This window comes from Zeus faber, assembly GCF_960531495.2.
Source record: "Zeus faber genome assembly, chromosome: 21".
NCBI lineage: Eukaryota > Metazoa > Chordata > Actinopteri > Zeiformes > Zeidae > Zeus > Zeus faber.
Window position 1 is genome coordinate 8188587 of NC_137208.1, and position 10971 is coordinate 8199557.

General features: G+C 50.4%; 1 protein-coding gene across 4 annotated transcripts in view; it reads left to right on the top strand.

Moving 5' to 3' along the window:
• Window positions 1–5319, top strand: part of LOC307246290 (protein phosphatase 1H-like) — a gene marked incomplete at its 5' end in the record, with an annotated part of 24745 nt that extends 19426 nt beyond the window's left edge. For all 4 annotated transcript variants that reach the window (XM_080022181.1, XM_080022180.1, XM_080022182.1 and 1 more), the window contains 4 exons: window positions 1071–1134; window positions 1882–1989; window positions 4692–4843; window positions 4970–5319. In XM_080022181.1, the coding sequence (XP_079878307.1) occupies window positions 1071–1134; window positions 1882–1989; window positions 4692–4843; window positions 4970–5117 (472 nt within the window). In that variant the 3' untranslated portion in view covers window positions 5118–5319. The remainder of the gene's footprint in view (window positions 1–1070; window positions 1135–1881; window positions 1990–4691; window positions 4844–4969) is intronic.
• Window positions 5320–10971: the final 5652 nt, after the last annotated feature.

Consider the following 10971-nt stretch of genomic DNA (forward strand, 5'->3'; position numbering starts at 1 on the left):
TTTGGGGGGTTTTTTTTCCTCCAAATCCCTGAATTAGTTTGGCAAGCAGAGAAGACATCCCACAACAACTGTATAACCACACATGAAACCGGATGAAGTACAAATAAAAGCGGCCAAGGCCACACGAGCCACAATCTATCTGCGGGGCTGTTGGCTGGATAGAGCGGCAGAAAGCTGCTCCGGGGTGGGGGAGGAAAGAAGGGGCTAGTTAGGGAGCCAGGCAGACATGGGGCCCGAGCGTCAGACAGACGCGCGGGCGGACCGACAGACAAAGCGGGCGTCGGCGGGACGCGACTCCCTTTGAAGTCGGTAACTGCCGCGTCTGGCGGCGCGCTCACGCGGGGCCTGGTGTAACTAGAGCGCAGAACTTTGTTTGTGCATCCTCAGATCACGTCTCTCTCGGCGTTTGTGCGCCTCTGAACTCCGCTCGGCTCGGAAGTGCCTCTATCGCCTCCGTCTCTTTCGGATTCCTTTCTCGCTCGTTTACTGATGAATGTTTGAGCGGGGGAGGCGCGAGACGGAGGTTTTCGCGCCCCCGAGAAGACCGCTCGCGGCGAGATGTAGACCGCGCCTTGGAGGTTTTTTTTATATAATAATCACGACAGATAATGACAATAAAAGGACATTATTTTGTTTATGTTCATCCCATGTCGGTGGGCCGTCGGAGAAAGAGAGAGAGAGAAAAAAATAGACTTTCTTTGTTGTTTTACACTAAAATAACAATCCGCAGAACCAGAGACTCTGGGTCCATGTTGCAGCGGACACGGCTGCCTGGACTTTGGGGAAACTGGGGAAACACATCAAATGAAGTGTAATTAAAACACGTCCCTGAGGTTTCCCTCCACTCTCTCCCTTCCTCTCGCTTACTCTTTTTTTTCCCCCGCTCTGTTATTTTCGCTCCTTGCCTCATGTATTTTTTAACGCTGTCTACAGACGGCTGTGCAAAGCTGCCTAGGCATTGTGTGTCTGTGTGTGTGCGTGCGTGCGTGCGTGCGTGTCATATAAATGTACACAAGTACACACACTCACAGTGTTGCTTGTTCTCTCGCTACCCTTCTGGTTTGACACAGGGCGTACAAAACCGTTGAAGATGAAGATCTCAAGTTTCCTCTAATATTTGGTGAAGGGAAAAAGGTAGGCGTGCACGCCTGCCTGCCTGCGTGTGTGTGTATATCTATTGTCTAATAACTGCAGTGGCTACTAGACTTCAGCACTGCCAAGAGAGCTGTGAATCACTTGCTGTGTTACTATCAGAGACACACACACACACACACACGGACACATAGTCACACATGCATAAAACACACAAATTCACACATGCACGCACACACACACACACATATTCTCGACAAGCTTGCCAACTACCCAGGGAGTGGGCGGTTGCTCTGCCTCTGATTCACATGTAGCATACTGTTAGAGAACAAGGCGGCAACACACGCACGCACACTCGTGCACACGCACACACACACACACACACTCACTACCCCCCTCTCTGTTGATTATATCCACCACACACACACAAATTCAGTCAGACACATCCCATAAGGGAAAGGATGGAAATCCAAAAACACAATGCTAAATGAGGTGTTTTATAACTTTTAACTGTCACCTGACATAAAGAACTAGAACTACAATATGTTCATTCTATCAGGTTATTCAGAGCAAAACTGATTTACCTTTGATAGTTTTGGTGTTTACTTCCTCAGGATATGTTGAATTGTATAATTTGCATTAGGTGACAGTTCTAGCCACTTATCACACAAAAAAATTTATCAATCAAGAACACCCAACACAAGGTGAATAAATAGGACCCTGGAATACGGAATACAGGTTTAATATCTGTCGGAACCCCGAAAATAAAACGGTGCGCCTCCCTCGCAGGCACGGGTGTTGGCGACCATCGGAGTGACGCGGGGTCTCGGCGACCACGACCTCAAAGTCCATGACTCCAACATCTACATCAAGCCCTTCATGTCCTGCTGCCCTGAGGTGAGCACCGTCACCCCGAAATGAAATCATCCCCCGCACTCCAAGGAATCACTCAGCCGGGTGTGGGAGGTATAGGTTCTCGAGATCGTTATAAAAAGTCGAAAAAATACCAGATTATTCCAAATAGTTTGGATTGGGGTTTAACAATGAAGACAAATTGCAGGCAAATAACGTGGTGGCGCTATTCGGATAAAATACCTGCACGACTGTTCTGTCATTTATTCACCCAGTCCTTCCATGTGGCTCGTGAATTTTTCGCATTTATTTATTTATATGAAAACTGTTTTCCTTTGTCACTCCAGCAATGGGCCCTGGAGCGACACTCATATCCAATGATTATCCCAAAAATTTGAATCAGGAAGGAAAAAAAAAGGCCCTGAGAGAATGTACAGAGTGGACACGGACACTGGTGGGCGGAGGAGAGGAGTGTTGGGACTTTTTAGAGATTGGGCTCTTTACGTGAATGGAATCCTCACAGTCTGCTGGGCTGGAGACTCACAGATTTTTTTTGATTTTAGTTCATGCCTCCAACAGAACAGACCAAATGTGTGTATAGTATGTATTCATTACATAAGATAAATCAACCAGGTGAATAAGCAAAAGTAAACCTGCTGCACAGCACTAAAGGTACAGCTAGTCTAATAAAGATCTGCTGTAATAAGTGTGGTACACAAAATATCTTTTAGACAACCGATGCCTTCCATGCAAGACCTCTCAAAATGTTTGCGCACACACTGTTTTCTCCCAGAAAACCCCCAAGCATCATTGTTATGAGGGTCTGGGGGGGAGCCAAGTCCCCCCCCAGACCCACCGCAGCGGTGGGATTTGTTGTTGCGATCCGGCTACCGTGGCACATGGCGGAGTCGAACTTCCCACCCAGCCCAACACGTTCTGGGAGCTCGGTTGCGACGCCACCGCACCACCGCACCACCGGGTCGCCTTCACGCTGGGCCCTGGCCTCCGGGCGCCCTTAAACATGCACGCGTGTCGACGCCTTTCAAAACACCAACCGGCATCGAAGCCCTCCGAAATGTCAGAGCACCGTACGAGGACTCGAACCGGCGACAGCGACGCCGGCAGGCAGCATCCGAACCGTCACGCCACTAGGTCTGAGCCACTTTTGAGCCACTCAGCCTGCATCGAGTTCTCAAAAGCTCAGACAGCGCGGTCCTCTCGGTCGGTCTCCTCACGTTATTTGATTGAAGGAACGGGACTTAGAGCTGGAACAGCGGAAGGTAGCGACTGAGCCCGGGCGTCATTCACACTTTTAAACGTGCCCCTTCGCAAGGAAGCTCGGCATCGGACCCTCAAACCCACCGACAGCTGCTTACGGCTTTGCGCCGCCGAGGCTGACCGGGTCGGTCTCCGCCGATTAATTTAATCGGAGGAACGGGACCTGGATGTGAAGCGTTGTGGACCTGACGCCACGGCGGCTGCGCTTGGAAGGTAATGTCTGAACCATTACGCCGACCTTGCTCCCGCCCCCCACGCTCTTTTGACCGCGCTCCCGGCACTTTCAAACGCGCCCTCGGGGTGCCGCCTTTCAAAGAGCTGATCGGCGTTGAAATCCTCCCGCCAACAGCGACTTAATACTTTGAGCCACAGAGTCTCGCCGAGCGCACGTCTCCTCCAGTCGTCCGATTCACGGAGCTATGGCGGTGACGTGGACGGTAAAACCGGGACATGAATCGGTGACGGCAGCGTGATGGATCAAATAGATCGATTTTTATTTTGTGAATGACCGAAGAAATTTGCCCATTACCTGTCTATATGATGGTATATATGGTGTGTATACCGAATTAGGTATAAAATGTAAATTGCCCATTAAAGGTGTACAATAACAGAAATAATAATAATAATAAACAACAACCAAGAAGTAAAAGATGAGAAACTACACTTTCTCTCCAGACGGGAGTCTCAGTTCAGCCACGAACACAACCAGCAAATTTATCCCAATTGTTTGCAGCCGTCCTCTGTGCCTCCTCTCCCTCCATCGCTCCCCCTTCGTCGCTCCATCCTTTTTCGTGCGATCGCCCTCCTACACCTCCGCTGTAACCGCACACCGTCACGCGGCGCAGATGAAGCCGTCAGCGCCTGCGAAACGTCCATCCCCAGCTTCAGGTCCGTGATGGTCCGGGCTCGACCGGCTTCCACCGCTCCGGAGAACCGTAGCCCGTCTGTCTGTCCGTCCGGTCGGGGCTCTCTTTAATCTCCCGGTGGTGGAGCTCGTTCGAGATCGTTTGTTGTTTTTTTTTTTTAGGCCGTCTGCGCAAACTCTCCGCTTGATCTTTAATTTATTCATTCAGCGCGCCAGGTCATCAAAGCTGTCCAGAGACGCTCCGTTTTTTGCATTCGCGTAAAGAGATTCCAGGCGATTAGAGGCATTTCAACCAAAGAACTGCTAACGGGTACGGGTTGCAAATGAATGCGCAAAATAATGGCAATTTGTTTTCATTTCTCCCAAGATATAGCATGCTGTCCCAGGTCAGGTTGGGCTCATGCGAGCCATGCGAAAGGTAGTTTTGTTTATATCGCTTCGTATCGCTTTGACTTCTTTCTTCTCCAGAGCCTTAAGACGCTCACGCAGAAAAAGGATAGAACGAGCTGCGTCGACCAAAGATTTTCCGGCCCTTCTGTTTTTGTTTTTTTTTGTTGTTTTTTTTTTGGAATAATCCTCCTCTGTGTCCCCGCCCGGCGTCCAGGTGAAGGTCTACAACCTGACCCAGTACGAGCACGGAGCGGATGACGTCCTGGTGATGGGGACGGACGGCCTCTGGGACGTCCTCTCCAACCAGGAAGTAGCTGAGGCCGTCACCTCTTTCCTCGCCAACTGTGACCCTGACGATCTGCACAGGTGGGTGTTGGTGGTGGTGGTGGTGTACGCGTCAGGGCTGTTTTCCTAACCCGTTTCGCCCCCGGTCGCCGTGCAGCCGGATGTTGGGTGAGGCTCTGACTGCGCCCCCTCTCTCCCGCCGTTCAGGTACACCATGGCGGCGCAGGACCTGGTGATGCGGGCGCGCGGCGTGCTCAGAGACCGAGGCTGGAGGATCACCAACGAGCGCCTGGGCTCCGGGGACGACATCTCCGTCTTCATCATACCGCTGATGTACGGCAACCGCCAGCCCTAGGGGCCTTACGTGCTGCAAGACAACCCCAGAGCAGCGCGCAAACCCAAACGAGCCCTTCGAATACCGAGCCTTAAAACCTCATTTGAATTTTTCTTAAAACAAGTGGAAAGTAGCCAACAACGACATCCTGCTTTCTACCCGTTCACCTTTTTTCGAGAAAGGTCTTTTTTGAAATTTCCGGGCATTATCTTGATACCAGCGGACAGATCCGCCTTATTTCCGGACGGTGCATTTTTTTCAGTCCGTCATTCGAGAGATTCTCAAACAGGCCAAGGTTGAAAACGAAAAGAAAAAAAAAGGTGAAACGGTCTCGGCTCATCGGGAGGCTTCCTTCCACTTGCTTTAAAAAAATAAAAATAAAAAATACGATTTTGAGACCGAACACGAGACCGTGTCGTGGAACGTTTCTTGCAGCTTAGGGACGGTAAGGACCTCGAGGGACATTTGAGCGCCTGGCGGCCCTCGGATCCAACAGGAATAAACTCAAAAGGTTCTACTCCATCGCAAGACCACCCCAGAACCCTACACCACCTCTTGAGTGCACTTCCCATAATATCTCCTGGTCGTCTGTAAAGGATGAATTTTCCCATTTGGATCAACATGTACTTTTGTAGTGCCTCGAATTTGAATCCCCGAAGGATCAGAAAGGCCCGGCTGCCGGCGGTGGCTCCTGCGGTGCGATAGGGTCCCGCTCACCCCTCTATTGTTTCGAGGAAAACGCTCGACGTTTTTTGAACCTAAACATTTATTTATTTATTTTTGGATCATTCGGAATCCGCCCGAGTGGTTCGCATCCGAATCTTTCCAACCGATCCGCTGTTGAGAGGATGGCTTGAGCCGACTGCCGCACAACGGGGTGATGGCGGTTGCCTAATTGCCCTGGCGTGCTGCAAAAGAGGCTTATACTACAAAATCAAACAAATAAATAAACAATTTTCCTTTCAGAAAAATTCGGCCCGAAAAAGCACAACTCCCCACACATTTTCCAAAAAATTCTAGTTATCTTCTTTTGGGAATTCAGCCTCTCTCCAGTCATCCATGTTGAGAGCAGGGTGAGATTAGCTGGGGGTTGGGGGCAGAAAAGCTTCTTTAGGGCTGAGAGCCTCCTCCGGGGCCACGGTGGAGCATTGATCTTCCGAAGTGAAACTTTCCCTGAACAGACCCGTCTTCCTCCCGCCGACCTCCGCGCCTCCTCCGGCTATCCCGGCCCACTCTCCGCATCGTGCGACCGCGGCGGGAGATTTTCGGCTTTTTCGGCTCCCAGGCCGGGAGCGGCGACGGGCGGCTCACCGACGGCGCTCCGGGGACTAACTTCCGCGTCCGCCACTGGTCGGAAGAGGTTTCCTCCGCCTGTTTTTACGACGCTAATAATATGGAGGGAACATGCAAACCCCACACGGAAAAGGCCCCTGATCGGGAGATAACCCGCGGGAGGGCGTCGCCAACAGCCGCCGTGCGCCGCCGGGGCCACTCCCACTGCGTGAAGCGAGACGCCGGAGTGTTCGGCTGTTCGGTGGGCCCCACGTTCAGTCTGAGGTTTATGAAAGTTCCAGAGTAGCAACGCACAGTAAGTAGCAACGGAGTCGTTGGGAGAGCTCGGCATCAGTACTGGAACTTTCTACATTTCAATCCAGGCCTTAAATAGTGTCGCAAACCAAGCTTTTTATCCGTTTTTTTTCAGGATTTTATAGACTTTTCTTTCTTTTTTTTTGACTAGAAACGGGATGTTGCGTCGCTTCCCACCAGCGACCTACTATTGCCGAGGTTGCGCCGAAAATGCAAAAAAGTGGTTTTAAATTGAACGTTAACCATGGTCAAATACACACCAAGATGCGCGTGACCATAATGGCGAGGTTTGGGTTTTTTTTCCCCGAATGGCAAGATGGTAAAGTCTTAAAACGTTTGCCCCATTGCATTCGAGCGCAGCAACACGAGCACCGCGGTGGTACGGTTCTCTACGGCGACGGCTTCTACGAGTCTGTGCTTGTGAACCGCGCTGCAAAATGACGGGAGCCAACGTTGAGAGGCCTGGGTTGAGGGGCAGCAAAGCTTCCGACGTACTGTACCGAGGCCAAGGCCGATCGTTTTCTGGCTGTAGGATGAGGGTTCGGGTCCGTTGGGGGTTTCCCCGAAATGCGCCATTTAATGATCTCTTCATGCGCAGCCATTTTAATGACAACTCTCGAGACGAGTCTCCATCAAACAGCCGAAAATTCAGAAAGAGGAGGATTTATTATTATTATTATTTTTTTAACAGAATGTAGGAGCCGCGCCCTTTCCCTTTCCCCGCGACCCATCCTGACGGCCCCGCCCCCCGTTTTTCTACCCCACCCCTGCCGGTCTACGCGGATCCGGTTTAGAATCCATTTTCAACACCGCCGCGACGGCGACGGCAGGGAGGATTCAGGTTCGTGGTGCCAGCGGCGCGGTTTATCCCGCTCCCGTACGCGCAAACTGCCGCGCCCCGATCCCCAAAACCCCGCTACGTTCCGTCCATGCTCCACACGCCTGCCCGTCTAAGACCTCGTTAAAGGACGTCCACGTGGTGGTGGTGTTGCCGGGCGGGAAACTCAACTGAAAGGCTGTTTTTAGATTAATGCCATGGATCAACTCGAGGCGAGAGTTGTTTTGGTATAAATGTGTGTGTGTGTGTGTGTACGGGGGTTTGTTATTGCCGAGCCTTTGAACAACACGGAGCAACGTTCTCATCGAAGACAACAGTCGGCCAATGACCCGACGGCGGGGAACTCGCGGCGTTAAGGCGTGGCCCGAGCCGCGGTTGGATGGCGAGGGCGGCGCGAAATAAATACGCGCCGCCCAGTTGCGTGTTTATTTCGCCCGACAAGTACTCAAGTGTGTTTTTTGTTGTTTCTATTTCCACGCGGAGCTTTGGCGTTTCCTTCGTGGCGGTGATTTAACTGTGCGATGAATGATCGGCGCAGGCATTTTAACTCCGTCCTACATCCCATAATGAGATATCCTGTGTACAAAACATGGTCTGTGATGAAAACCGGTTTGCGCGCTGGTTATTTTGTGATGTGTTACACGTCATGCGTTGCTGTTTTTGTGTTCCGAGCGCTTTGCACGACTTTTGCCCCCCACCCATGAAATAAGCTTCAGACTCAAACTGCAAAGGTTTGTTTTTATTTGTACTTATCCCCCCTCCCCGCCCCCTTTTCCCGCTCCCTCAACGCGTTTTTATTCCGTTTTGGGGATTTCGAGGTCAAGGGGGCGGCGGCGGCGGCAGCGGCTTTGCACGTCAGTAACGGACCATTTTGTGGAAGGGGATGCTGCCTTTTTGTATGGGAAGCCGTTCCGCGACATCTCCACTTTCGCCCTTTCACGCCCCCGTCCGGTGACGCCACCGGGGCCAGGACGCGGGTCCTCGGTGAGCACGTCCACACAAGGTGGCAACGGGGCCTTAATGTGTGTGTGTGTGTGCGTGTGCGTGATGTTCGTCCTTCTACCCGCGCTAGGGTTACATAAGCATTGTCATATTAAGCCTTTTTCTTTTTTTGGTCATAGATGAATGTGAAAAGAACGAAGATATATATATATATTTTATTTTGTATTTTACCGCCCCGGCCCTAGTTCCGGAGATGAACTTTCATCGGCACACGGGGGGGGCAGCGGTCAGCGGTCGCTGTTGCTTTTAAGGGGACAGGTCACGTCCCAATTCGAGGAAACGGGACGACGGCAGGAAGCGGCGCCGGCGTGGATTTCGGGGCGTCTGCGGCTCCCCGGTCACAGGCCGTTGGAGGCGACCACTTCAGACCCGTTTGACCTCGATCCTTGTTCCTTTGTGAATGTGAACTGTGCTTTTTTAAATATATATATAAAAAATAAACGATAACTTATTAAGTGAAAAGAATATTTTCCCGCCGCTCAAAATGTTACTTTGAGGGGCGGAATGTTTACCTTTCGGTGTTCCTTTTGTTTTTCCTTTCTCTTCCAAAATTGTCAAAAGTTAAAAAAAAAAAACGAATAAAAACAATTGGAAAAAAAAAAAAAAGATCAACCTGGACCAAGAAACTGTTTTCTTTCTCTCATTATTCGGGGATGGACGTCGCCCCCTCCACCTTAAAAAATGAAATAAAAACAACAAAAGATATAAAAGCTTGGACTAGCGGGGGGGTCGGTCGACAGGGCTCCCGGGGCGTTTCACCACCACCGCGGGCCGGGAACGATGTCGCCGGCTCGAAACGACCCTTCTTTCTGGTGGGACCCTTTCAGCGTTCGACGCCTTTTCAAAATAACCCATAATAATAATAATAATAATAACAAAAAAAAAAAAGAGAGAAAACAAAAAGCAGGGTGTCCGCATACGACGGTGACTTTATTGAAACGCGTACAACTCCTTCGGGGCCCCGCGGTCGGGGAGCTTCTCGGGGTGTCCTCTTCTCTTCACTTCGCCCCCCCAGGTGGAGTAGCGCCACCAGCTCCGGCAAGGCAGTAGATTGCGCAGTCATCTCCAACAGCGGGCGACACGACAACCCAACCAACAGCACAAACTACTACCTCAGCCGGAGCCTGGCATGTTTTCCCTTTGGAGGAAGAAGAAAAAAAAAAAAAAAAAACAGAGGCCACCCCCCCCCCCCAAAAAAACAAGCTCCTTGCGTTTCCGTTGGGCGGCCCCTCGAAGCGCTGCTGGAGGAAAACAATTTGGAGAACGGCAATTTGGGATAATTGGCGTCGATCGCGGCCGACTGACGCCTTGCATTGCGCCGGACACGAATGGGTTGTTTCTGTGACCGGCGCTGCGGCTCCCGCGCTCAAAACGCTGGTTTTTGAGGGAACCGCGAGAAGCACAGTTCCGCGTTCGAAACAGGAGAATCCCGCGTCCCTTCCGTTTTTAATTGAATTTTGTTTATTTTATTGGTATTTCTTTTTTTCTTATTATTTTTTTTTTAAATGCAGGGAGCGTCGTCAGGAAGCGGATCTCAAAAAAAAAAAAAAGAAAGAAACCGAACCTCTCGTCACCATAACGCGGCAGAACAGGACACGACGAGGCGCCATTTAAAAATAAATAATAATAATAATAATAATAATTAATGAAAAAAAAAAACAAAGACAGAAAGAGAGGAGGAGGACGACGAGGAGGAGGAGGAAGAGGAGGAGGAGAAAGAGGAGGAGGAGAAAGAGGAGAAAGAGGAGGAGGAGAAAGAGAAAGAGGAGGAGGAGAAAGAGGAGGAGGAGGAGGAGGAGAAAGAGGAGGAGGAGGAGGAGGAGGACGAGGACGAGGACGAGGAGGAAGAGGAGGAGGAGGAGGAAGCGGAGGAGGAGGAGGAGGAGGAGGAGGAGGAGGAGGAGGAGGAGGAGGAAGAGGAGGAGGAGGAGGAGGAGGAAGAGGACACATTTCCCAGTCTCCATTGTTCCCCCGCGCGTGAAGCGGCGCACTGGGACTGGGAGGCGGCGAAACGTGGGCGCACGTGGTTCCAGACACAAACCCCACCCAAGTGCGTGCGTGCGTGCGTGGGGGGGAGAGGGTGTGCACGTTTGCGCCATCCTGCAACTGAATCCCCTGCTGCTCTCCTCAAATGACATTAATGTTATTGCTATAATAAGAATAACAATACAATAAGATTTATAATAATAATAATAATAATAATAATAATAATATTGTCAAAATATAACAATAACATGATAATATTATAACAATCATAATGTAATGATAATATAATAAGTCATAATAACATTGCGGCACATTACACAATGCATGATCTGTCACTTAATACTACTAATACTAGTATTTTCCAGCAAAGGAATAGAGTACAGGCAACACAAAGCATAGGAGCCCGTCACTTTAGATACATAATAATATTAAGTCATTTTAAGGTGGAAACATTATAGATAA